Consider the following 25,170-nt stretch of genomic DNA (forward strand, 5'->3'; position numbering starts at 1 on the left):
TCTCTCTCTCTCTCTCTCTCTCTCTCTCTCTCTCTCTCTCTGTCATCTTTCGACCTCGTCGGTGCAGCAGCACTCACTCCAAGAATGCCTGGACAGCGGTCACCACCGGTATGGTCCCCCGCCAACGTGACCCAATGGGAGGCCCCCACGTTCGGGGCAGCAGCTCGCTTCCGTGTAGGCGCCACAGCTCTCCTGTTTGTCGTGGCCGCCACTGGCAACCTAGCGCTGATGGCCAGTGTGTGCGGCGTGCGCAGCCGCCGTCATTCGGCCTCTCGTCTGCGACCGCTCATGGTCAGCCTGGCATCGGCTGACCTGATGATGACTTTTGTGGTGATGCCTCTGGATGTAGTGTGGAATGCCACGGTGCAGTGGTACGGGGGTGATGCCTTGTGTAAGCTGCTCAGCTTCCTGAAACTGTTGGCCATGTACGCTTCGGCCTCGGCGTTGGTGGTCATCGGCCTGGACCGCCATCGTGCCATTGTGCGGCCGCTGCGTGCTCTAAGTGCTCGTTGGAGAAATAGACGCATGTTGGCGCTGGCCTGGAGCCTCAGTCTGCTGCTTGCTGCGCCACAGGTGTGTACTTTGGCGCTACAACTGAGACCAGTAGCGTGACCCTCATGAAGTAACAATGTAGTGGTTCAACTAGTGGACTTGGGCGGACGAGTGGGGACGAGGGCATTGCTACGTTAGTGGGATAGTTCAAGTTGGCTACATTTTTAAGAGCAGTTAACCATAAATTCTTGGGAACACCCAGCATTGCCATTGAAATGTAGAATAAACTTTGTAACACTTGGAACACTTGGAACATTCTATATCGGAGTATTTGCGATTAGCAGATGCTGCAGTGATAATCCCGGGTAGAATGTTCTGGAAATTTAATGAAGACCACCTGCTGCTAGCTTGGGCTAACAACACCCTTTGTTTCCATGCGGAATGCTAGCAATGCTACGAGGCTTCCTGCAGAAAACTAACAACACATTAGAACATGGGGAGCCAGAGTCCGGTCCTTGAGAGCCCCTATCCTGCCGGTGTTATATTTTCATGATCTCGTTTTCATGTCATGCTCTCAACATGTCATGGTGTCATGATATCATTTTTTTCAACATATGTTATTTTAAGATGTCATGATGTCAAGTTATCATGACATAAGACAATCCCGGTGTCAGACACTGATGCGATGCTCCCACTTGCAGCTGTTTGTGTTTGGCGCGGTGGAGGCGGGCGAGGTGGGCGATGACTTCACTCAGTGTGCAACGCACGCCACTTTCAGCGTCCGTTGGCAGGAAACTCTCTACAACATGTTCCACTTCAGCACCTTGTACGCGATCCCCCTGCTGGTGATGAGTTGCTGCTATGGCCACATCATGCTTCATATCAACAACACGCACATGAGGGACAAAGGTAACCCAAGCAAAACGTCAAGTAACAAGATGCTTGCCACTCGTGAAACGCACTCGCCGTCCAGTTTCACTTTGCTGTTTCCAAAAAGTTGATTGATTTGCTCCAAATTATGTATCGTCGTCTTCAGCGCTGATTGCATGCAACATATCGTGAAAGGCAGAACAAGTGACATGGCAGTAAGTTGTCGTTCAAGGACCAGGAAGGACAGCTTTCAAATGTGTCGCCTTTCTGTATGTCCCCAGGTAAACTGCGTCGCAGCAGCAGCGACGGGATCTCCAAGGCCAGGATGAACACGCTGAAGATGACCGTGGTCATCGTGCTGTCCTTTGTGGTGTGCTGGACGCCATACTACCTGCTGGGGGTGTGGTACTGGTTCCAGCCCGAAGTGGTCGACTTCACGCCCGAATACATCCACCACAGTCTCTTCCTCTTCGGGAACCTCAACACCTGCTGTGACCCGCTCATCTACGGCTTCTACACACCCTCCTTCAGGGCTGACCTGGCTGCCTGCTGCCGCGCTGACCGGCGGGAACCGGCTGCCGCCGACTTCACGCTCCCCGTCCCCCACGCCCAGAATGAAGGGGAAGGACAAAGAAGGCTGCCGAGTTCTCATATCCACAAGGGCGGGGAGGGAACTCATCCTGGCGCTCCACCGACAACTTATGGAGAACGCCAAGCGTGACCACGTATATTAAGAAGCCTGAAGATCACAAGATGGACAACAGGAAGAGGCCTGGGGTTTTCCTTCCTGCAAGTGTCCTCTAGCTGCCACCATGATAAACCATCTGTAATGTGTTTTTTTTCATGTGCAAAATGGCAATCTATAATGTTCTACTGATAAAAACAACAGTTTGTGCATCATGATTAAGTATTGCCACTGCAATACTGTCATGCAAACATAAACGAAGAAGACTTTTGCAACTCCTAAAATTGACTCAGTAACTACAGTAGTTGTATTTTGCAGACGATAAAGAATATATGTCAGGTAGTGTTGTTACATTGTGTGTCTGCATTGCTGCTGCGCCATTTGTGTTGCTTAAAGCGTCAGAAGTTTGGGTCAAAATGTTTCATTTGGTCATCGACAAAGTCACAAAAGTTTTGGTTCTGTTTTTGAGGACAAACAGGAAGTTCGGACAACTTTCAGCTTCCAGGTCACTCGCTACAAAATCCCACATACTAACTACAACGTTTGGAAAATATGATGACAAAATCCATTACCAGCATTTTCAGAGGGGGAGAATCCAGGTCCAAAAGTAAAAACCCTGCCACAGTTTAGCTTTGGCTACAGGTGCTTCTACTTCACCAGCAGGTAAGTGGGCTCGTTTACCCACCGGTTGACCCTCTTCAGGATAAACGGTGTTGGAAATGGATGGATGGATGGAAGTTGACATTTGTTTCGTGACGCCATTGCAGCAAGTACTACCGCAGGCCGCCAGGCGGCGTCGACCTGACGTCTGATTGGTTGAACGACCAACACAAGCGGAAGCGCCACAAAGAGAAAATGGTGGCCGGCGCGAAATGATTGCACTGCTCAGCCGACTGACCACTGCCAGCCCAAGTAAGACTTTAGGTGAAAAGCAGAAAGCTTTGGGAGGATGAGTTCAGCTTCGACCATGACGACGACTGATGTTAAGCATGCTGGCCGGCTGGGTGACGTTATTACCATATAATTACAAAAGGGGCGCTTCCTCCAAGGCTTTATACGCCCCCCGTGTCCGTTTTGGAAGAGAACTCAAACTTATACAATACAATACAGCGTATATTTATTTATATAGTACGTTCACAACAGCCGTAACTGTAACAAAGCGCTTTAGAGACCACGTAACATAATAATAATAATACCGATTTTTGCCGATTGTCTCTATTTACAAAACAACGTAACGGTTCTATTATCCACTACATCTTGCTTGCTTCATTTCCAGAACAACGAATTTATGTATGGCTTGGTACCGATTTCAATATTTCCGGGAGCATTTGTTGCACTCACTTCGCCGTTTTCACTCCTAAAAATGGGGAATTAAAGTGTCTTTTTAGTGGACTTTTTTTGTTGACGTCCTTACGTATTTTAAACAAAATCTAATAGTGGTTAATTTTTTTAAATGATCTTTTCGATTTGATCAAATGTTTATTTATTTTATTAAATTATCTATATGCAAAAACGCTAAAGAATTATTTCATTGGAATTTTTCTCTTATGCCTCATCTACAAATGATACAACCTATTTATTCCTTTTAAAAAGAAATCAGCACAAAGGTTTCCCCAGTTCTTATTTGGATGATAACAGTGCCTTGAAAAAGCGTTTTCACCTTTTGAACTTCTTCATATTTTGCCATCTTCACACAGGAGGAGTACTTTATCACGGCACCTCTGAAGAAAGGGCTACTGCCAGTTGTTACTATGAGAAGTCACATGAAAACATAAGCTTTGACTTTTTTCTGTTGCCATGGTGACTGCCTCCTTGCAAACAAAGTCACCCTTTTTCTGTTGTTGATGCACAGACAGATCGTAGGTGAGATGTCGGGGCGCGGCCGTGGCCGGCGCGGACCAGACGGCACGATTGGCAACAGAGGCGAACCGCTCTTGTCGTCCGTCCAGCAGCCCAGCCCCCTGTTTCCGGTGAGCGATCGTCACCGGAAATTGCCCAACGTTCCTTTTCACGGTTGACCTTTCTCCTGTGCGGCACAGGTGATGGAACACAAGCCCCTCCCCCTGACGGGTGGCGAAGAGGCCGAGTACCTTTTGGCACTCAAGCAGGAGTTCAGAGGCGCCATGATGACGCGACCGGGTTTCATCCAGCCGCACGCGAGTCACAGGTCACACGCAGGTCAGCGACCTTGCACTTTTATGTCATATATCCAGATCCGTTTTTTGATTTTGATTTAATATTCAGATGTGGAAAGATATTCGGACAAATATCACAACTCCAACGAGCAGATGGATGCACTGACCGACTGGATCACAGGTACAGTACACCCACCCACCATTTAAGGAGTTCAACTTGAGACACAGGTTTCAACCACTAAAGTCAAACTCAAGGCCTGCAGGCACGAAAGCTCAAAATGTCCGATTGTCTTCAAGTAAAGCCTGAAGAAAGCATTGACCATAAATTTCCCGCAACACATGGTGACGATCTTACATGTCATCCCGTCACTAGGTGGCAGTGTGCATATCCTCATCAATGTGATTTTCCCAACAAGTGGAATTGAGAAACACATATAATGATCCTGGGCGGCCCAGTCGTTAGTGCATCGACCTCACAGTGCAGAGGTACTCCCTGTGTGGAGTTTGCATGTTTTCCCCGGGCCTGCGTGGGTTTTCTCCGGGTACTCCGGTTTCCTCCCACATTCCAAAAACATGCGTGGCAGGCTGATCGAACACTCTAAAATTGTCCCCATGTGTGAGTGTGGATGGTTGTTTGTCTTGTTTGTCTCTGTGTGCCCTGCAATTGGCTGGCAACCGATTCAGGGTTACCCCAGACGGCTGGGATAGGCTCCAGCACCCCCCGCGACCTTTGTGAGGATAATCGTATCGGAAATTGAATGAATATAATGATCCCAAATTGTCCAAGAAGAATAATTTGAAAACTTGAGTTGCATTTGCTCGGTGCTGCACCTGTTTCTCTGATTTGTCTCAACACTTAGGATTTGTAATGTTGTTTTTTTTCCTTGTCCAGACTGGAAGAGATTCCCAAAAGAAATAAGACTATGTGTCAGAAGATCCCTAAAAAAAGGTCGGTGCGTACAAACAACACTCTTGCTTTCATATAAGTGTATGCAAATGGGTGGACTTGTTCAAACCCAAAACGTTGATGTCAGGTGCGACCAAAGTGGTTTTGGGGTCAAAGAGAGGCCAGGCTGATGAGCAGAAGGAAAGCGTGGAAGACAAAAAAGAAGTGCTCCTCAAACTGGAGGTGAGGTCAACACAGATTACGAAATATGCCAACCTCAATCCCACCCCAACACGTCGCTACACTCAATTCCACCAATAACATCAGTCGCCACCTTCACTTGCACCTTCAACGAAACATCCGCTGCAATGTGGTTGTAACGCAGACGCTGGCCAACGAGGAGCAGCGGAGCTCAGAGGACGAGGATGAGGAAGAGAAGAAGAAGGAGGGCGATCAGGAGGTGGACGATGAGTACGACGAGGAAGAGCTGGAAGAAGTGAGTGCGCGCCCCATGCGCATGCTTCAAGTAAGAATGGCTTTTATTTTGAAAGGTGACCATGTGTTTGTGACAGGAGACCGATTACATCATGTCCTACTTTGACAACGGCGAAGACTTTGGCGCTGAAAGCGACGACAACATGGACGAAGCCGTTTACTGAAACCTTTGGGCTGTTGCCGTGGTGACGCTGATGTGACAACTCTGATTTTAAAGTTTTTATTCATTTTTTTGTATCCCTTTTCATGTTAAATGTTCACTTTTTACTCAAATGGCTTAAATACAAAGTGTCATATACTAAATGATTTCTTTTTTACTTTGTGCACAAAATACCGTTAGGTTGACTTCGGAGTGCTCCAACTTGAGAGTTTCGACTCCGAGCTGTTAATTGGCCCATTTTGGTGCCTTGTGTTGGAAGCCAAACCCTGCCAGATGAGTGCCCTTTGGGTACACCTCCGCCTGAGCGAGGTGAAAAAAAAAAATGGAGCAGTGACGGTTCTGTGATTCCCGCGCGTGTGGGCAAGGAGAGCCACACTCGCTGCTCATTCACCGGCTGGCAATGAATGAGTGGATGGATCAAATCATTTCAAAACTCCATTTGGGGTTGACTTGGTTCATCTTTGTCACTATAACGCAACAGGGATATCAATGTATTGAAGTTAGGCGAGTGGCTACAGAAGATGGCCGCCGGTGGCTTCACTTCTCACTACAGCAAATAAGCGGCATTCTGAGTCCATTCCTCGTAATTTCATCTGTGCTGTATGTTGCACATAGAGCATATTTGACAATAAAACTTGATATAGAAGCCACCACGTCGCTTGTGTTCCATATCAACTTGGCTCGTGTAAGTTGCGTGTGAGATTGTGTTCAGGGAAAAGTAATTAAGGTGAAGTTGTCACCTTTAATTTTGCATATAGTAAAGGATGATACCACTGAGCAAATGAAGAGGGGGGAAGGGAGGGGGCTTGCGTCATCAATGAGGGTTCATCTTGCTGAACTTTTCGTGCAGTGCGTGCGCACTGATGGTGGGTGGTCCGGCATCCAGGGGGCAGCCCTCCACCAGGCTGTTGGCCGGCGTTGGCGGCACCCGGCCATGCTCGTCTTCGGCCTCGTCGTCCTTGTCCTCTCCGTCACGCGCCCTCAGAAAGTCTTTGAGCAGCGGCAGAAGCTTCTTTCGCGACGCCAACGCGTTTCCTGAAGGGCGGACGGACCAAAGTCAACCACAGTGGCAGTGAACCTTTCCTCGTGGCTTTATGTTGGGAATTCCTAGATGAGGCCTCCAGGGGAGTGCTGTGCAGCCTCATGACAGAGAAAGTACCCCCAGAGGAATTGCACACTAAACTTGTCTTAGAGTATTTAATAAAAAAAATAGGAACAAAACTACGGTTGAGTATAAACAGTAGGGCTGGGTCATCTTTTGGACCAAACTTACCCTGGTGATATGCCGCCACGTGAGCATGGGGGCTGCTGATTGGACGCAGGTCAAGGGGGGGGTCGCCGGCCCGCTCCAGGAAGTGGCTCACCTGTCATGGGCAGGTGGGGGAGGGGTCGTGAGAGTGGAACGCTCGCCACTGTGAAGACGCTATCTGTGGCACCTAAGCGCCGTGACTCAATTGGAAACATACATTCAAGACTTTATCAGCTTCCCGCACACAATGACAGATTGATAATGTTGATTATATGTCCTTACTTGAGTAGTACATTTTGGGACGACCTATTGTTTGGACTCAACGACATTTCTACTAAGGCTGCCAAGTGCTCATTACCTTTAAAAGTGTGTGTGCGTGTGTGTGTGTGTTTGGGTGCTGCTGCTGTTTGGGCAAACAAACTAATGAGAAGGGGCGCTCTCCCGTCAATCCGTCAACGGATCCTTTCTACTGGAGCAAGAAAATGAAAGTCGTATGAGCCGCAGTGTGTACCTGTTCCCTGCAGGGAGCGCTGTGGCTGAAGAGTGCCAGCTCTCTGACTGGCTGCTTGGCCTCCGTGAAGGAGATGCTCATCAACACCAGCAGATCCAAACCCAGCTTGTGGCAGAAGCTGCAAAGCTCCGCCTCCAGCTCCACCCTCTGCAGAAACGCCTGACACACACGCATGCACGTTAACAAACGCATTGGCAACACGTTAACACAGACTTACACATGCATACACACTCACATTGAAAAACACACACAGGACACTCATTGACACGCGCACACTAACACACACACCCGTTCAGCATCCTCACCACAAGTGAGTTCGCACTGAATGTGTGTCTATGTGTGAGAGAAGCAACCTCTATGGGCAGGAAGAGTACGGAGACAGCCATGGACAAACTTCCTTTCAGCATCTTCATGTCCTTCATCAACATCTGTTCCGTGTTGAGCCCTGAAGACGATGACATCATCAGTTGTGACATAAGACGGTCCAGGCAAAGGTGGGGCTCACCTGACACGTCAAACTTAGCATTGTGCAGGGCCTGGAAGAGAGCTGCACGCGGTGGCAGGGAAGGGAAACGCGCCTCCAGAGCGGCGACATACTGGCTGTCTTTGGCTGTCACCTTGCCCGCCGCGGGCGCCATGTTGACGCAGTCGGTCAAGATGGTCGCTAAGCAATGCGGTAGATGCTTATCAGTCACGAGCGGGCGGTCGAGCAGGAGGGTGTTTGGGGTCGCTTACCGTAGAGAAGCTGCGCCAGCTGCTGGTCCAGAACGTGCGGCGCCTTATGGACGAGGCGTTCGGTCACCAGGGTGGCGCAGGAGCCCACCGTCTCCACGGTAATGGGACAGGATGGACTGGGGTTTCGCTCCAGCGCGTGATGGTCAATCACCTCCACCACCGCCCCCTCAAGGTCGGCATCTGAACTGCAAGGACAGACACCTGAGATGTCACTGCACTCCGCCCACGGCCCCCTGGTGGTGGCTGGCATCATTACATGTGGATCCTGACTGATGCCCATTCCACCACTTATTTCTTTTGTGTTTTCAAGCTTTGGGTGCCTCCTTACAGTACAGCTATGGAACCGTCCAAATTTTTACCTGGGAAGGACATTTTGGTCTACGAGCGTGAGGCGTAGGCGACCCGCCCGCCGCAGCGCCGCCAAGTCCAGCTGGTCCCTGAAGAGCAGGAAGTCTGGAGAAAGGCCGGCCTGGCGCAGCAGGAACACGTTGTCGGAACGGAGCAAAAGCTCCCCCTGCCGGATGTTGAGCAGCGGCACGCTGAGCACCTCTTCATCGCCGCGCGTCTGCCGAGAGGAGGAAATCAGTCCTTTGGCTGATGTGACCGCTCTGATGTGACACAACGCAATTCAGGCTCACCTTGGACAGGTAGTAGGCATACACCAGCGAGGACACCATGGAGTCCAGGTCGCATGCCTCATTTCCCAGAACCACGTGGAACGGATGGCCTGACGGTAGCCCATCACTTGCCTGAGAGAAAGACATCCGACAAACAAAATCTAACATCCAACGCATGACCTAAAACATTCCACAGCTGGCATCCAATCTACATACCACATTGTACATGTGACAACAAATGCATAGCATCTGATTCAACACAACATCCCAGAGAGTACTTTATAAATGGGCTGAGAGAGTACTTTATAAATATATTTTTCAAATTAGACGCTGGAGGGATTTGGCTGGGACTATACAAATTTCTGACGGGGGTGCGTCCCCCCGCCCCCGCCCTCCAGCCTCGGTGTAGCGCCATCCCTTGAGGGACCAACATCTGACAGGCAACACCCAACTCCAACCGCAGTGTTTCAGAGCTGTCTCTGATATGTTGTTTATTGGGATTGATTGACGGCTGCCACACGCGACTCACTGCCAGAGCCAAAGAGTGATTTGGGCTCTTTCGAGACTTGATTCGCCTATCTCCAAACTTCCATAATGTCTCGCGGTATTTGGACAAGTTCGCATTGCTCACATGCGAGTGACACCTAGAGGACAAATTGTGTAAAACGTCCCCTCCTTCAATGACTGTCATCCTCGTGTACGCGTGCGCGTCATTGTGCGTGCGTCTGTGCATGTATACGTGTGTTACCTTGACGGCTGCGTGGCAAGTGGAGAGAAAGTCGTTCATGGTTCACACACGGCTCCGGTTCAGTGATCAGGTGTCTTTGTGTGTGGCGTAGTCGCTCAATGACCAAAAAGTGACGAGGTGTATGGCGTGTGAAAGGTCACGCTGCCTTCACGGTCTTCTCCCAATGGGAATCTTTCGCTTCGTCTACTCTTGAGTCATCGAAGCTCCATATTTGACATGCATCCAAGCTCTGAGTTTTGTTCTTGTGCTTGGAAGCGTTCGTTGCAAGGAAGCCTCTTCGTCGTGAGGCGCAAAGCCACGTCATCAAGAAGCGACAGCGGTGTGGTACTTTAATTTGACTTGTAAAAAAGACTGTCGATTACCTCCAAAAGACTCTACAGTATGTTTTTGAGTATTTGAAGAGAGACTTTGAAAGTGTTTCAACTGAACGAAAAATGCAATACTGTACACATAAACACACACCATGTAGTGCATCACATGCACAGTTTTCTGTGCAATACACGTGTTCCCGTTTATTAGTTTTTAAAAAATTTATTCTGTTTGTCAATTACATTTTTTCCATCTCATCTTTTTATATTGTTAATGGTTGTTCCTTTCACGTATGCCAAACCCACCCTCGCATCAGCTTCCTTCGATCCCGGGAGATCATAGGACCGTAAATATTGTCACATCAGGACATTTTGGTGTCCTGTATGAAAACTTCCTGTGTGGGCAAAACGTTTTGAATAACACAACTGTGTTAAGTGGCGTTTGTAACTCATGTACATTTGACGGGAGAATATTTTCCATTTTTCCACCAGGACTTGAAGGCAACATGAATGAACAGTAGAATGGAATGTTACTCCGGGAAATAAAGTCTTTTTTAAAAACTGTTCTTTTTCTCTTGCTTACATTTGAGCAAAAATTTCAAATCGTTCATTTGAACTGTACGTTCTTTTAGTCATTTTAGTTAGCAGTCTTTTACTTATGTACTTGTTTTTAAATATCTTGACTTTTTTTTTTAACTTAATGCTTTGCAAAGTTGAACTTCTGCGATTGGCTGGCAACCAGTTCAGGGTGTACCCCGCCTACTACCCGAAGACACCTGGGATAGGCTCCAGCATGCCCGCGATCCTTGTGAGGATAAGTGGATCAGATAATGGATGGATGGAAGTTGAAATTTCAATCATGCAAATAACATTGAGTTACCTTGTGTATGACGTAAACTCTAGAAATGAAGCTGACTTGCCTTTTCAATCACTTTTGCTCAGCTTCATTGACCTCAGGGTGACGTCACACCATAAATGCTCAATGCGGGAGGCTTAAAAACAACACAAGGTGTATCCCAACTTGTTCATTTAATGACACGAGTTGATTTCTGTGTTTGCACGGGGGCTTTCAGGCATCACATTCCGTTCAAAGAAGATGAACAGAACACCCATTAACACAATTAACTTCAAATTAATTAATGTTAATGAACATGTGTCCTCAAATCCCAGCCACCGCATTGACTTCCTCTCTGGTTTCCATGGCAACATGTAACCGCCGCCTACTTCACGGCCTGCTGGCAGCACGTTGACCTGTGACCCCTAGGGTGATGACTGACAGCTGTCAGTCTGTAAAAAGATATTATTTCTTAAACAGTAAAACAATGGTCAGTGTGCTCTGACCTCAATAGCTACATCTTCTCCACGTAGTTTCCGGGGAACATTCCCTCTCGGCCGCGAAGGCGTCCGTACCACCAGCCCGATGGATCTAAATCACAAATGTCTCATCGTTAGAAGAAAGAGAAGAAGTGGGTGACAAAGATTAAGCAAAATGGGCAGCAGAAGAGGGAGGAGAATAACTCGAAGGAAGAGGAGAAGAAGGAGACGAAGGTGTTCAGTTGCTAACTCATTTCGGTGCGCTTCCCTTTTGCACTGTTAAACAGTTGTAGTGCTGTGAGTGAGGAGTAGAAGGAAAGAGGATAATATTTAAGAAGAAGAGGACGGCGGCTCCACTGGTACCTTCAGTGAGAATCTCAATGACGTCATCTGTGTTGAAGCTGAGCTCATCTGTGTCCTGGGCATCGTAAGCGTAGAGGGCGCGACACTGCGGGGAACGAGGCTTTGGTTTAGGTGCCGGTTTCGGACGACCCGCTCCAGGGACCGGCTTCATCTCCTTGGAACGCCGACGCTGCAGCCTAAAGACAGACACGACAACCGGGAGTCAAGTGTGCGGAGCCACATGGGTGTGAGGGTCCCCTGATGCATATAACCCGACGGGCTCACTCTACTATATCATTATTTTCCCAGGTTCCAACTGACAGGATCTCAGCAGGTCCCAGACTTAGTCAAAAGCACTACTCGGACTACAGTGGCAAGCGGCCTCTGATTCACATGCATTCATGTCCCGTGGACTCTCATGGCCGCCTCGAGTGAAGATGGAGCCGCCCGTCACCATAGCTTCCGTGGATCTGAGTGCGTGTATGGATCCCGTGGACTTTTACAGACTTGTTTGGGGGCGGGATGGATCAGTGTTGGTAGTCTCCCCTTGCCCCTGTGATTGTACCGAAGTGTCCTTGAGCAAGATACTGAATCCCCAGTTGCTCCTGATGCTGCATCATCAGTAGGTGAATGAGGAGTCAGTGTCAAGCGCTTTGAGTACCTTGTACTACCCGGCGGGGACTCAGCTCAAAAGGCGGTAGTATCAGCTCGAGTTGTGATCCAAGTGTTCTCACCCGGCGGCACCCTGGTCCGGGACGTTCATGAAGCCCATGTCTACATGCTTAGCACACCCGCGCCCGCTGTCACGCCGATGCTGGTTCTGGTTCTGGAGTCGGGGCAGACTGGGCTGCTCCATGCTGGACTGCTGCCTCAGTAACGTGCCTCTGGAGGAGCTTCCTTGGCGGGTCTTGACGCCCTCATTGTGAGGACCTGAGGAAGTCAACAGTGCAGATGAGTCCCGCAGTTGACATCATTAAAACAGGGTATGTTCAACTGGTACCTGGGGTGTTCTGGGTGCTGGGTGTGGCATGATTGTCTCGGTAGAAACTCTTCCGGTTATCCCTCCTTGTGGGTCCTGAGAACAGACGGGAAGTCAGAGGAGACACTCAGGAAACCCTGGTTCCACTCACGAGACCGGTGGCGCTCACGTGAGTTTTTGGGCAGACCCGGTCCAATGGAGACATGCAGAACCTTCCCACTGGGTTTTAGGACTGCCTCGTCCCCCTGACCCACCTGGAACTGGATCTGCCTGGAACCCGATGAGCTAAACGGACCCCATCCTCCTTTCTTCACTTTGAACTCCAGACTGAACGCACAAAGGAAGACAAAGAAAGATCTAAATCGGGAACCGGACACAGGTGGTTCGACTGCTAAGAAGACGCAGAATGTATTTGGGTACTCACAGGTTGTTGAACTTCAGCGGAAGATTACTCTGAGTTTTCTCGTGGTGACGTTTGATAAGTAGACTAAGGAATTCGGTCTTGAAGACACTCTGGAGGACACTGTCATACTCTTGTTGGTGGATAATAAAGATGTCATCCTGCAGGGTGCTAAAGATGCACACAAAGACAGATTGCTCCATTCAAGTAGCACATATTTCCGGTTTCTTCCAGTTCCGCTTGTCTACCTGATACATCTTTTAGTTTGCAATCCTTAGATTCATTCAAAACAACAAACATGCATCCATGCATTTTCAACACCGCTCATCCTGAAAACAGGATTGCGGGAGGGTGGTGGAGACTATTCGAGCTGACTTCAGGTGAAAGGCGGACTACACCCTGAACTGGTCACCAGTCAGTTGAATTGCAGGACACATATAGAGAACCATTCACACTCACATCGTTACTATCTACAGTATTTGTTTTCAAAATTTCTCAACAAGTTTTAGCCAATGTTGTCAACTTGTTTTTGGGCTTCTTGTTTGATCAATGTTTTTGCGGTTCTTTTTCGAAATCCAGCTCAAGTCCGGGTTTTGGTTGCGATGATGCAGTCCCGAGTTTGGATTTGTACCTCAGGGAAACAGACTGGATATTGTCGAGTTCCATCTTCCTTTTGAGAACCTCCTGGATTTGACCTTTATCTGGCCCCTGTTTCACCTTCTCCCGACCAATCATGTACAAGAACTTGGGGGTGAGTATGAGGTCACGCTTTACCGTCTGGTCGAAAGAAAGAAAGAAAAAAAACAACTCTGGTGTTGTGAAGCCAAACGGTTCCTTGAGTTTGGTGTCCCTCTTACCCTGAACCTGCGGTCAAATTTGATGACCACATCGGCAAAGTCAATCCTCTCCCTGCGACCGACAAACTGCCGGATCTCCGGGTGGACGTCGGTGCCGATGTAGTCGCCCACAAAGTTCCGGTTCAAGCTGTTCTTGCGTCGTTCCTTCTTGTTCAGCAGGATGTCAGATGCTGGAAGAAGAACGAAAGAAATAGAAGCGGGCGAATCTGCTTCCAGAGAGAGTGCGTGAGAGATGAGGTCTCACCTTCCTCCCTCATCTTCACATACTTGCGTACGGCAATGTGTTTACGCCACGCCTTTTGGATGACCCGAGCGTAACCGTTGTACTTCCTCTCTCTCATCTCCTCCAACAGGAAGAGCTGCAGGAGACACAACCACGCGGTGGATCTAGATCCAGAACTCCACTCACTACCTCGACATGTTTTCGTACCGACTCTGGTGCTTTAACAAAGACTTTTGTCTTCCCCAGCTGGAATTGGTCCTCGTCCATATTGACCGAGTTTAAGAGATGCAGGACGCCCTGACGCTGGTCACCTTGCCAAGTGGGCCACGTCTCTTTGGTCAGGATGGCGTACCTGCGTGGCTAAAAGGTTAGCGACAACGGGCATGGTGACCCGCTATCGGCGCTCGCACTCCCGGCTCTCTGACCTCTGCAGGAATTTGTTGAAAACGCGACGGAACGCATATCCGGCTCGACGGACCCGGATGTTCTCGCGGAGGCCCAGGTACTCCACCTGGTGTCGTACTCTGTTCTCCTCCCAGTCCCGAGGACGTTTGGTCTCGTTGGGTTTGATGCAGCGAATGTAGTGAGGGGTACACTTCATGAGTGTCTGGACCAGAGTGTTGGCTTGTTTCTAACCAGACAGGAGGATCATAATGAGGTCATCAGGTCAGACCAAGCCACCTGACGAACGGTCAGTTGCTCACCTTGATCTTGCTGCTGGCCGTGGTTGGACGTCCTCTCTTCTCGGCGTTGAGGTTCTCAGGGAAAAGCGCTCGAATGAACGGACTGACATCAAAGCATCGCACGGAGCCGTCAGGTCACGACAGGATGAGGGTGTCACGTATGACGCCGCGCAGCACTTACAACTCGCTGCCTTGCATCAGCTCGATGATGTCGTTGAACAGAACGTCTCGGTTCCTCTCGCAGAAGCCGCTGACGTCGTACGACACCTGAACGACGCACAAGGCTCATCAGACAGACCGACAGACGAAGCGCGTCATGGCTCGGTGGTGTGGAGGTGGGTGCACCTTTCCAGCGTAGTGGTGTACGATGAAGCCTTTGTTCCAGCTGCTGAAGTGTTCGTGCGAGCCAACTTGACCTTGGAGTTTCTGCAGGAGTGTCTGGTCTGCGCCATCCCCTTTGGCATGCATGGTTGCACACACATCATCCAACACGCTCATGATGCCAGGAGGATTCTGGGAAGGATCACAAGGAAGATCATGGAAGGTATTTATGTGCATTCAACTGGGTTTTGGGGGCAACTGGTCTCTTGGTTGCTTGATTGCTTAATGTTGCGTAATTGGACCACTCACCAGTTTGGACTCAATGAGGTCACACACAACTTTATTGTTGAAATACTCGATGGGTGTCCATTTGATTCCCTCCTGAACATACTCCTCCTACACACACACATACACAAACAAACAAACAAACAAACACACGTGTGCATATATCTGTGAAGGAGGTTCTTGGATCGTGAGAAGAAGTTGCCTGAGATGATGGTGAAGTCACAACACCTGTTCTGCCTTCAACGTGAGTTGGATGAAAATCTGCTGCAGCTTCTCGTTGACGAAGTTGATGCAGAACTGTTCAAAACCGTTTTGCTAAAGCCACAAAACAAACGCCAGATTAGCGACTGTGTGTCTGCATGTCTGTGTGTGTGTGTGTGTGTGTGTGTGTGTGTGTGTCTTACCTGGAAGATCTCAAAGCCGTAGATGTCCAGAACTCCGATGTTGAACTCCTCCTGATCCTTCTGAATGGCTCTATTGACACACTGACATGAACACACACACACACACACACACACACACACACACACACACACACACACACACACACACAGTCAATGGCGAGGTAACAGCCAATGGACCAGGACCGTGTGAATGCGAACTGACATCGACCAGGAAGTCAAAGAGGCGGCTGTACAGGGCTTTGGCGAGGGCATCGCGGGTAAAGCAGGCCTGCTCCGTGTTCAGGGTGACCGAGATGGACTCGGTCTTCCCCCCCCACTTGCTGTCCATAATCCTGCTGGTCAGTTTGCTGCACAGAGCGTCCTGAGGGATCCCGAGCAGGAAGGACGGGAAGGCCAGAACTGTAGCACGCACACGGCGTTACACGAGCCGGTGACCGGCAACATGACGCTGCGCCCAATTTTTCAGGACTTACAGTCGGAACTCTCTACCACCGCAAAGTTGTTCTCCTCGCGGAAGTTGATGTTGCCCAGGTGGAGGATGCCCGCGACCAGCTGAATGACCGAATCCTGGTCCTCCATGGACAGGCCTACCACCGACATGGCGCCCTGACACGTCAACACACAGAAAAACAGAGGTAAACGGGTGTGGAGACACCGACAAACGCACAGACAGGTAGACTGATGTACAGACAGACAGATAGCCAGCGATAGACAGACCAAAGTGTCAGAGAATTCCTTCTTGTCGTCGACGTCTTCCACCGTGAACGTTCCCGACTGGTTGAGGTAGTTGTAGTAGTCGGGGGTTGTGACCCCAAGGTTTTCCCTCTGCTCCCCACTCGCTCCCTCCAGCAGCTGAGAGTCAGAGCTCAAAGGTGAGTGAAGTTAGGGTTCGGGTTTGTAGCTTTTAAGTTTGTTTAAGTTGGAACTTTTGGTTGGAGTTGAGGGGAAAGAGCTGGCGTAGCAATGCCTGGTCTGATCTGGTAGTACCTGGCAACATCCAGTAGTACCAGGTGGTACCTGATGCTATCTGTCAGCGCACAATAATATCTGCTGATGTCTGGTAGGACCTGATCGTACCTGGTAGTAGATGTGGAAGTTCCTCTCTCCTGGATTTTGTGAAACCACGCGGCTCTTCTCCAACAGGAAGTTGGAGATCTTTCCTCCGTCGGGAGCGCCACCGCGGCTGAACTGGATCTCAAAGTACTTTCCCTGTCAGGGGATTGCATGTTCCATACGTGTGTGTTTGTGTGCACCTGTCCGTGTCCGTGTGTGCGTATGAGTGGCGAGTACTAACGAAGCGGCTGGAATTATTATTCCGGACTGTCTTGGCGTTCCCGAAGGCCTCCAGCAGGGGGTTGGACTGCAGGATGATGTCCTTCACATGCTGCACACATACACACACATTTATTAGTGCAAGAGCTCCCGGACCCTGCCTCACCTCAAGCGCCCCCCCCCCCCCCCCCCCCCCCAAGCCCCCCCCCCCCCACCCCTCCACTCACCTGCACCTTGTCGCCACCCCCCGACACCTTGGAAACGTAACTCATGATGTATTTGGCTGCCACCGTCTTCCCGGCGCCACTCTCGCCACTGAGGACCATCAAAGAAGTCAGACGAGTCAGTGAGGGAGACTTTTTTTCCTTGATGAAACAAAGTCCCGCCCACCTGATGATGACACACTGGTTCTCGCTGTCAATCATCATGTTGCGGTAAACGTCATCGGCCAGCGCGTAGATGTGAGGTGGGTTCTCGTATTGAGCCTGGGACAGGCGACATCATCAACATGGATGCTACACCGAAGGTTCTCAACAGGTGGTCGTGGTGGGTGCGGTGACACTTTGGGTGCGTAGCGACAGCTAGTGAAAAAAATGACTAAAAAAAGCATCACGCACCACAAGAAGGCTTGCTCACTTAGCATCGTATCTCTAGTTTGTCATTCAATTGTTTGATATACAAGATCATACCAAGTATTTACTGTCATTCTGACGCCTATGGGATTAGCATAGCTTGGTGAGTCTCCGCGGCATGCTCCAAATTGCGTCGCCGCGTTGCCTTTTATTTTGACAGACTTGCATCAGAAACGTTACTACTTAGAATGTAAAAATACATGTGTTGCTCATCGGTTTGCCTTTGTTCCCCACACACAACAGCCTAGTATTAGGCTGAGGGGCTTTCCTAAAAAGTAGATCTCAGATAAAATTGAAAATTTCCAACTGCAGTTTGTGTTTTTTTATGATATGTTAGTTTGAGTCTATTCGATTTTTGCAGTGGTATGTTCATCCCAAGTTTCTAAACAACAGTCAGGAAAATGGGAGTCAAGAGTTGAGATTCACTGCGCCGGACGACTACAAGACATATTGGGAAGACACAAAGTAACTTGAACCTGATATTGTATTTTTATGACTAGGAATGTCTAAGTGTGTGCGTGCGTGTGCATGCATCTGGTACCGCTCCCTGGTAGAGGTCCACTTCTCTGTCTGTGAAATATGGAAGTTGTTTAAATGGATTGACGGAGATCAGAACCGGTCCAATGTAGGTCTGACAAAAATATGTCAAGGATTGCAGTAGAAGTGGTAAGTGAAGTACTGAAAATGGTGTGGCTGAGCGTGTGAGTGTGTTTAATCGTGTGTTGAGGATACAAAGATGTAGTCGTCCATGTATCTCTTCTTGAGGTTCTCTGTGATGGCATCCTCGTTGATTTTGGACAGGAGCACCATGTCATCCACACCGCTTACCTTCACATCCTGAGCCAGCCAATGATAGCGCTCCTTGCTGCCCTGTAAGGGTGGCAAAACCAAACTTCAATTTTAAACACTAAAACATTAACACATACGCACACGCACACACACACACACACACACACACACACACACACACACTCCAAGGCAAGGGTGAGAACCTTTTGTTAAGACATTCAGTTTCATTTTGACACATGGGTACATTGGAAGACAGATTTAAGGTCAAAGATAAAAAGCATAGTTTTGTATTTTGACTCATTTCATGGTACGGAATCCGAATGTCAGAGAATATCCTGATAATGTGAGCCACAGGCGTGTCTCCTTCCTGAATTTCCAGCATTCCAAAGTCCTGTTGGCTCATGTTTGTGGACGCAAACTACACTATTCACACACACAGTTTGTGTGTGTGGAATGGTTGTTTATGTATGTGTGTAAGTGTATGTGTGTATATGAGAGAGAGAGAGAGAGAGAGAGAGAGAGAGAGAGAGAGAGAGAGAGAGAATTGATCCCAAGAGCTGATATATATATGTGTGTATGTTTTTTTTGCATTATTATTATTATTTTTTTTATTTAATCTTTTTCACCATTTTGCTTGGTTGACTTTTGGTTCATTTCACTCTTCTTATTAGATATACTGTACAAACCAGAAACCAGGAAAAAGAAACAAGTCAAGGAAAAAGTTCCAGAGCAGAAGCCACAAGTAGCACAAGTACAATTCAAGAGAGGATCAAATCCGGGATTTGGATCAGACCCAGCACCATTACAAGGACCACAACCATGATCAGTACAAGGACCAGAACCAGGAGAAGGGCGTGTCACCAAGACGTTGGCCTCACCATGTCTGCTACTGTCACTTCTTGAAAAGTTGAAGTTGACCCACAAATCAATCCAGATCAGATCACTTGAGTCCACATGAGTCCACTTTGCCGCTGTGCACACAGCTGCTACTTTGGAGACAGACGAAGCGTCAAGGGAAGCCAAGTCCATGCAGGTGTGGACAGGTATGGCCACGCCTCCCCCTCCTTCTCCTTCAAGGAAATCTGAGGAAAACACATGCGCCTGCCCTCTGCTGTCGGCAAATAAATCAGCCAGTCTTCATACGATCTGGAATGTTTTTCGTGGTGGAGAGATCTATGGAGTCGGACCTCACATTGACATGGCTTTCACCATGACCAATTATTTAAAGCCATCTTTCACTTCACCTTGACGTCAAACTGTGTTGACTATTTGTGTAATGTTACACCTGTTTAGAATATTAATGTAACAATATTCCACACAGTTTCACTCGTTTGTGTCCAGCAAAAATATTTCCTCTCCAAACGAATTCAACAAGATGGCCCTAATGTAAAACTGCATTACTGTATACGATTTTATCAATATAAAATCTCTTTTTGTGAGGGCAGGATTCGTGAATGGATTAACCAATGGGAGGAGAGTTCCAGGCGATTCTATTGGCGTTGGCGGGGAGGGGCGTGGTTTGACGGCGAGCGTCCAACATGGCGGTCTAGCTGAGTGCTTTTGGCCTTCTACGTACAGCGAGCGTCACATTTACGTTTCATTTGACTTCTTTTCTTTTGCTCTCGGCAACTTTGAGACATTGACGATGGACATGGACATGAAGAAGAGGGTCCACTTGGAGCTGAAGGACAGAAGTCCCGCTGAGGTGCGTGAACGGCGACGGCCCATCAAACGTCTCCTTTTGTTGTCTCCTTTTTTTGCTCGCAATGCCTCATTAGGAATGTGGCAACATGGAGTCCGAGTCGTGGTTGTGGACTCGGACGTCGACGTTTGTATTCTTTCCCTCCGTCGCATCGCCGCCATTGTTTCAGCTTCGCGTTCGCGCCTTCCACTTCTCGTCACGTGACTTGAAAAACCACACTTTGGCTTGTCTTTGGCGCCAAAACGTTGTTGTCGTGCTCGCTCGCTCACTTCCGGTTGGGAAACCGCCTCCGTTTACGGCTTGGTTACCCTGGTGACCGTCTCCCGGGACTCGTCCATCACAAACTCCCTTTCTAAAGTCGGATGTTGTCATGACAACCACTGAGCACGATATATACACACACACGCCCACAAGCACACAAGCTGTTCAAATGTGAACTGTCTGTTGTTGTCGTGCAGGTGTGCGTGTTGGCCTTGGACACATGTCGTTCGGGCGATGGCGAGGTGGATGGCGTGACAGAGGAGTTTTCGAGTCTGGAGGTTCTGCGCATGGCCAACGTGGGCCTGAAGTCCCTCTCCAAACTGCCTTCGTTACCCAAACTACACAAGGTGGGGCAGCCCAGCACTCACTTCCTGTAATGTGGGGTGCAAAGATGGAAGCTTTACTGGTGCTCATTTAAATTCTTTGAACTCGCCAACACAAACTTCTTTCATCTTAACACTTTCCACGTGTGTTGCGTGCGTAACGGGCAGGTAGCCCTGGCTCATGACCACACCCTAAGTGGACCCCTGATTCATTTAAAAATATATATTATATTCTTAGTTATTGTTTTTACTTTTTCAAACCCATCCATTCATCCATCATCTGATCCTTTTGTCCTCATGAGGGGAATCACAATATCTGGTGATTTTGTTGTTTGCTTCAAACCCTTTGTTGTTGGCTTGGGATAATTAGAAATGTCTCACGAAAAATGAACACCATTAAGAGCATATGCTTTGCACATATGCATGTGCATGTTGTCCATATCTAAAGTCGCATTTTTGTCATGCATGTGGTTAGCAAGTGCGTGGTTCCATGGGGCCCTCGAATAGCATTGCTGAAAAATTGTGGCCGCTCCCAACATTGAAGTTGTGTGTATGTTGTCAGTTTACCATCAAGTTTTGCATGTCTATAAAATGAAACTTGCGCCCAAAAGGAAGTGAGAATATAAAAGTTCCAAGATCAGAACATGTGAAAGCAACCATTGCCTTTGACAATTCCTGTTGCCACAATGCATTGCTGCTTGCCTCATGTCTTTTCTGGCACGTGCGCGCTCTTTGTTTGTCAGCTGGAGTTGAGCGGCAACGCCATCTGTGGCGGTTTGGAGGCACTGGCCGAAAAGTGTCCCAACCTGACGCACCTCAACATCAGCGGCAACAAGATCGCCAACATGGCCGCCCTGGAGGCTTTGGTGAGTACCCACAGGAAGTCATCGCTGCGCAGTCAGAATTCTCCTGACGTGGCCCCGACCGCCCACAGGAACCCCTAAAGAAGCTGAAGACTTTGGATGTGTCGGGTTGCGAGGTGAGCACGCAGGACGACTACCGTGACGCTGTCTTCCGCCTCCTGCCGAACGTCAGCTATCTGGACGGATATGATCGCCACGACAACGAGGCACCGGATTCGGACAACGGTAACACTCCCATTGCTTGCTCGTCAAATGTGCGTGTGTCCGGACAAAGGGATGATAGTCACTGCAATTTGGGTCAACGGGTAGCTGTTGTTACATGCTTTTGTCCACTGGAGGGCGCTTTAATGACTGTGAAATTGGCTGTGACTTTAGATCTTGCTCGATGTTGATGCAGTCGTGAAGGATCAAAGTTGCCCCAGAAAAGGGAGCCGCCTTCATTGAATGCTGATGTGCCACTTTTGCACCAAAGTTGCATGGAAACAAATAAATACTTGAAGACGCTGAAATAATACCAAGTCAGCAGCTTCGGTTCCAAAGAGGTTGCTTTGGTGGAATATTTTTATGTATTTTCAGGCACTGCCACAATTCAGAAACATTCCCACTAAGGCTGGGAGGCTTTTTGAAAACGCTTCGGTTTGGCTGGCATGTGCCTTGTTTGGCATAGGTAATTTAAATTTTTCCCCTCCTTTACCAACGGAGCACAGCACTGTACGCTTGTGACCAGAAAGTCCAACTCAATGCCAAGCGCTGATTGGAGATGAGGAACCCAAACATTATGGCTTGACGATATTTTTAAAAAAAAAAGTCTAGACGTTTACGTGACGAGTTGTGACACAGATGTAGCGTCTTTCGTCCTGCTTTTGAAATCAGTGCAATGACCAAACGGCTTTGGTTAGCCGACTTAATATTTACCACCAAAGTCTTTGAATGTGAATGTTTAGCATCATCTTATGTAAAGCTTTTGAATTTGAGAACATTCTCATATTTACTGGGTGAAGTCAAGCATGCATAATTCGCGGTAACATTGCCTGCAGAGTCCACGTGAGATCAAGTTGGGGTGACTATGGCCCCTCTCCTCAAATGACTTTGATATCCCTGGACTCAAACGCAAACACGGCAAACAAACAAAAACGGTTGCGCACAAAAGACTTCACGTTACAAAATACCTTGACGTTGTTTGCACTGAAAGAGTTGCATAGGGACTCGGAAGTGTGCGTCCTGGGCGATTTTTGACAGGTTTAGTGGACTGTTGTGTTGCAGACGAGGATGATGGCGTCGGTCCACACGGTGGGAATGACGATGATGACGACGATGATGATGAAGATGTCTCGGAGGAGGAGGAGGAAGAGGAGGAAGTCGGACTGTCATACCTGATGAAGGAAGGCATCCAGGTGGGTGACTTCATATAGTAAATTTGAGAGCTCACAAAAAAAAGACTCAAAAGGGATTTTTAAAAATCACTCATGATATTGTTGATAAGAGCATACAATAATAACCTAAATAACCATTTTTAGTTTGCCGAACAAAGCAATGCGACAACAATGGAGATGGCGCCCACTAGAACAATGGCACCAAGATGATGAATTTAATTTGGATTGCGAATTCGATCAAGAAGGCAGTGTAGGCGGAATGCACATGTGTAGGTTTCTTGACACGCGTGCATACCGCCTACACTGCCGTCAAGCTACCTTGCTTCGCAGCAGCAGCAACAAGCTGCATGATGCGGATCCTCTCCTCCGTGGTAACAAATAAATGACCATTAAAAGAGGCCTGGAGAAATCTCGGGAGAGAATGTGCACTGCATTCTACCCGCTACAACAATTTCTGCGGCCTGTGGCGCAAACGCGTCACAGACGTGCCGCGCAGCACAATGCTTCGGTCATGTGATGCATTACGGACGTTATCGCCCACACGTTACGTGCGAGTATAAAGAGCCCCTTAAGCAATGCACATCAGCTGAGTTGCACTTTCGACAACAGAAGCCACCGAAAAAAAATAAAAATCATCCAGAGCTTTAAACTGTCCAATGGATGAATGTGTGGGACCCTCTTTTGACGGCCACTTGTCTTCAGGACGAGGATGACGACGGCGACTACGTGGAGGAGGAGGAGGAGGACGGGGAGGAGGACGATGCAGATGGAGGTTAGTTAGCAAGAAACAAACAAATTGGCGAGGGAAACCAAAAGTGAAGGCTCACACCGTCATTGGCTTCTCAGACGATGAGGCTCTCCGAGGCGACAAGAGGAAGAGAGACGACGACGATGACGAAGACGGGGATGAAGATGACCAATAGTTGAGTGCCACCAGGCCCCGCCCACTTTTTTTGCTGACTTCGAGCCGTGTCCCCTCAGTGGCACAGGAAACGCAGTTGGTGATCAGCTGGTCCTGGTCTGGTCTTGGTCCTGGTTCTGGTGTGTAAATACAAGTGAACTCTTTTAACTTTGGAAGTCCCACCAGTTGATTTTTTTTTTTCTTTATGGTGTTTTTGTTGTTTTCTAGCATCGTCAAATGGTCACATGATGCCATTGTTTTTCAATAAAACTGCCACAAGCAACGTGACTTGTCACACTCTTTCTTTGGGGTCTCAATGATAGCCAGCTGTTTTCAGAGGATTTGGGCGGATTTTTAAAGAGCCACAGAATATTGGCTGCATATATATAAACTAAATTTGCCCAAACAAAGAATAGACTCTCTTCCTTCAGCAGGGAAAATGAACTGCAGCCTGACCTTTTTGTCCTTTAAGGCCATAATCTTCACTGATCAGCGAAGGTTTGCGATTGTGTGAGCACCTAACGAATGTTGTTTTATTTGCAGGGTTCGTTCAAGGTCGCGAGTTGGGCAACAATTTTAATGGTCTCCAAAAGTTGCTTCGTTGTTCAAAATTTGATGGTGACAAGAAAAACTGTTCGCAATCTTTACAACTGTGTGGGGATGTCTGGCAGACGTCTTTACATCTGTTTGCAACATTGTACGAAGGTTGACAAGTAAAGAAAATGGTTGCGTGCGTGCACAATTGCAAACCTCCAAAATCTCAGTGGGATATGGGATTTGGTAATCAGCAGTTAAACAAAATCAAAGCGCCCCCCCCCCCACTGCCTCAAAGAAAAAAAAACAGCAAAAACTAACTTTGTGGGTTTGGGTCAGTCATGGAAAAACTGAGCAGACAGACTCTTGGTTTCTTCAGTTTCTTGTTTATCGGAATGCCTGCTGTCACTAACGCCCAGAAATCAAAACATGACTTGTCTAAAAGCTGCCAGAAGAACTGAAGTGATTTTGGTGAGGAAAACTCAAGGAAACATGCATGCAAAAGTGGATCCGTGGGACCAACTCCAGTTATTTTTCTTGTCATGGTTGTATCCACCCAAACAAATGTAGCGGGCATTTTCCACTGAAGAAGAAACAAGCAGATTGACGGGTTTCCTCTTTTACTTTGGTCCATGGCTACATCAAGCACAACAGTGACTTGGATACAATATTTTTAGGCTATTGTGACACCTCAAACATTTGATCTCACGGTGCTTTTATTCTCGAAAGCAACACCCACTTGTAGGAATGGCTTCTGATTGCAAAATAAGAGTACATAAAGCAACATCCGCTGTAGGAATGGCTTCTGATTGCAAAATAAG

General features: G+C 48.3%; 5 protein-coding genes and 1 long non-coding RNA gene across 8 annotated transcripts; 3 read left to right on the plus strand and 3 right to left on the minus strand.

The window, feature by feature from the left end:
• The first annotated feature begins 31 nt into the window (after positions 1-31).
• Positions 32-2,269, plus strand: LOC109512145 (gonadotropin-releasing hormone II receptor-like). Its single transcript, XM_019863671.1, has 3 exons — positions 32-573; positions 1,194-1,401; positions 1,644-2,269. Exons 1-3 carry the CDS (start codon positions 85-87, stop codon positions 2,081-2,083), a joined length of 1,137 nt encoding a protein of 378 aa, XP_019719230.1. The 5' UTR covers positions 32-84; the 3' UTR covers positions 2,084-2,269.
• Positions 2,270-2,868: 599 nt separating this feature from the next.
• Positions 2,869-5,866, plus strand: polr3glb (RNA polymerase III subunit GL b). The gene is made up of 8 exons (XM_019863699.1): positions 2,869-2,959; positions 3,900-4,017; positions 4,087-4,225; positions 4,292-4,363; positions 5,075-5,131; positions 5,217-5,311; positions 5,454-5,564; positions 5,641-5,866. The coding sequence occupies exons 2-8, from the start codon at positions 3,916-3,918 to the stop codon at positions 5,725-5,727; spliced, it is 663 nt and encodes a 220-aa protein (XP_019719258.1). The 5' UTR covers positions 2,869-2,959; positions 3,900-3,915; the 3' UTR covers positions 5,728-5,866.
• prune (prune exopolyphosphatase) lies at positions 5,863-10,404 on the minus strand. Its single transcript, XM_019863665.1, has 9 exons — positions 9,584-10,404; positions 8,857-8,967; positions 8,578-8,783; positions 8,219-8,403; positions 7,989-8,147; positions 7,837-7,928; positions 7,484-7,642; positions 6,997-7,087; positions 5,863-6,758 (listed from the first exon to the last, which is right to left on the minus strand). Exons 1-9 carry the CDS (start codon positions 9,620-9,622, stop codon positions 6,538-6,540), a joined length of 1,263 nt encoding a protein of 420 aa, XP_019719224.1. The 5' UTR covers positions 9,623-10,404; the 3' UTR covers positions 5,863-6,537.
• A 499-nt stretch (positions 10,405-10,903) lies between these two features.
• Positions 10,904-19,452, minus strand: myo1eb (myosin IEb). 3 transcript variants are annotated; one of them, XM_019863634.1, is made up of 28 exons: positions 19,271-19,452; positions 18,336-18,473; positions 18,145-18,234; positions 17,362-17,456; positions 17,199-17,286; positions 16,994-17,083; positions 16,777-16,908; positions 16,417-16,551; positions 16,173-16,305; positions 15,902-16,098; positions 15,700-15,780; positions 15,524-15,610; positions 15,320-15,406; positions 15,035-15,202; positions 14,871-14,956; positions 14,711-14,792; positions 14,432-14,637; positions 14,214-14,358; positions 14,028-14,142; positions 13,784-13,953; positions 13,558-13,703; positions 12,951-13,097; positions 12,696-12,853; positions 12,548-12,622; positions 12,282-12,477; positions 11,569-11,744; positions 11,233-11,317; positions 10,904-11,178 (listed from the first exon to the last, which is right to left on the minus strand). In XM_019863634.1, exons 1-27 carry the CDS (start codon positions 19,271-19,273, stop codon positions 11,241-11,243), a joined length of 3,303 nt encoding a protein of 1,100 aa, XP_019719193.1. In that variant the 5' UTR covers positions 19,274-19,452; the 3' UTR covers positions 10,904-11,178; positions 11,233-11,240. The 3 variants fall into 3 exon arrangements, with proteins under 3 accessions (XP_019719193.1, XP_019719192.1, XP_019719191.1); XM_019863633.1 differs by having other exon boundaries at positions 10,904-11,151; positions 19,271-19,451; XM_019863632.1 differs by having other exon boundaries at positions 10,904-11,317; positions 19,271-19,451.
• Positions 19,453-19,885: 433 nt separating this feature from the next.
• On the plus strand, positions 19,886-24,038 carry LOC109512157 (acidic leucine-rich nuclear phosphoprotein 32 family member E-like). Its single transcript, XM_019863689.1, has 7 exons — positions 19,886-20,097; positions 20,553-20,702; positions 21,422-21,544; positions 21,613-21,766; positions 22,805-22,935; positions 23,617-23,686; positions 23,761-24,038. Exons 1-7 carry the CDS (start codon positions 20,038-20,040, stop codon positions 23,835-23,837), a joined length of 765 nt encoding a protein of 254 aa, XP_019719248.1. The 5' UTR covers positions 19,886-20,037; the 3' UTR covers positions 23,838-24,038.
• A 681-nt stretch (positions 24,039-24,719) lies between these two features.
• On the minus strand, positions 24,720-25,120 carry LOC109512171 (uncharacterized). The gene is made up of 2 exons (XR_002167468.1): positions 24,946-25,120; positions 24,720-24,871 (listed from the first exon to the last, which is right to left on the minus strand). It is a non-coding gene; the product is annotated as an uncharacterized LOC109512171 (long non-coding RNA).
• Positions 25,121-25,170: the final 50 nt, after the last annotated feature.

This window comes from Hippocampus comes, unplaced genomic scaffold (genome assembly GCF_001891065.2).
Source record: "Hippocampus comes isolate QL1 unplaced genomic scaffold, H_comes_QL1_v1.1 scaffold249, whole genome shotgun sequence".
Taxonomy (NCBI): domain Eukaryota; kingdom Metazoa; phylum Chordata; class Actinopteri; order Syngnathiformes; family Syngnathidae; genus Hippocampus; species Hippocampus comes.

Bases quoted from the DNA above. Each gene is read 5' to 3' on its own strand.
- polr3glb (XM_019863699.1), top strand. From the start codon at position 3,916: ATGTCGGGGCGCGGCCGTGGCCGGCGCGGACCAGACGGCACGATTGGC. The intron at 4,364-5,074 runs GTACAGTACACC...TTCCTTGTCCAG, and splicing joins ACTGACCGACTGGATCACAG to ACTGGAAGAGATTCCCAAAA. The intron at 5,312-5,453 runs GTGAGGTCAACA...GTTGTAACGCAG, and splicing joins AAGTGCTCCTCAAACTGGAG to ACGCTGGCCAACGAGGAGCA.
- LOC109512157 (XM_019863689.1), top strand. From the start codon at position 20,038: ATGGACATGGACATGAAGAAGAGGGTCCACTTGGAGCTGAAGGACAGA. The intron at 20,703-21,421 runs GTGGGGCAGCCC...TTTGTTTGTCAG, and splicing joins CGTTACCCAAACTACACAAG to CTGGAGTTGAGCGGCAACGC. The intron at 22,936-23,616 runs GTGGGTGACTTC...ACTTGTCTTCAG, and splicing joins TGATGAAGGAAGGCATCCAG to GACGAGGATGACGACGGCGA.
- prune (XM_019863665.1), bottom strand. From the start codon at position 9,622: ATGAACGACTTTCTCTCCACTTGCCACGCAGCCGTCAAG. The intron at 8,784-8,856 runs GTGAGCCTGAAT...TCCTCTCGGCAG, and splicing joins ATGCCTACTACCTGTCCAAG to ACGCGCGGCGATGAAGAGGT. The intron at 8,148-8,218 runs GTAAGCGACCCC...CGCATTGCTTAG, and splicing joins GCTGGCGCAGCTTCTCTACG to CGACCATCTTGACCGACTGC.
- LOC109512145 (XM_019863671.1), top strand. From the start codon at position 85: ATGCCTGGACAGCGGTCACCACCGGTATGGTCCCCCGCCAACGTGACC. The intron at 574-1,193 runs GTGTGTACTTTG...TCCCACTTGCAG, and splicing joins TGCTGCTTGCTGCGCCACAG to CTGTTTGTGTTTGGCGCGGT. The intron at 1,402-1,643 runs GTAACCCAAGCA...GTATGTCCCCAG, and splicing joins CACGCACATGAGGGACAAAG to GTAAACTGCGTCGCAGCAGC.
- myo1eb (XM_019863634.1), bottom strand. The intron at 16,909-16,993 runs GTTAGTACTCGC...ATCCCCTGACAG, and splicing joins ATAATAATTCCAGCCGCTTC to GGAAAGTACTTTGAGATCCA. The intron at 12,478-12,547 runs GTACCAGTTGAA...TGACTTCCTCAG, and splicing joins CAGCACCCAGAACACCCCAG to GTCCTCACAATGAGGGCGTC.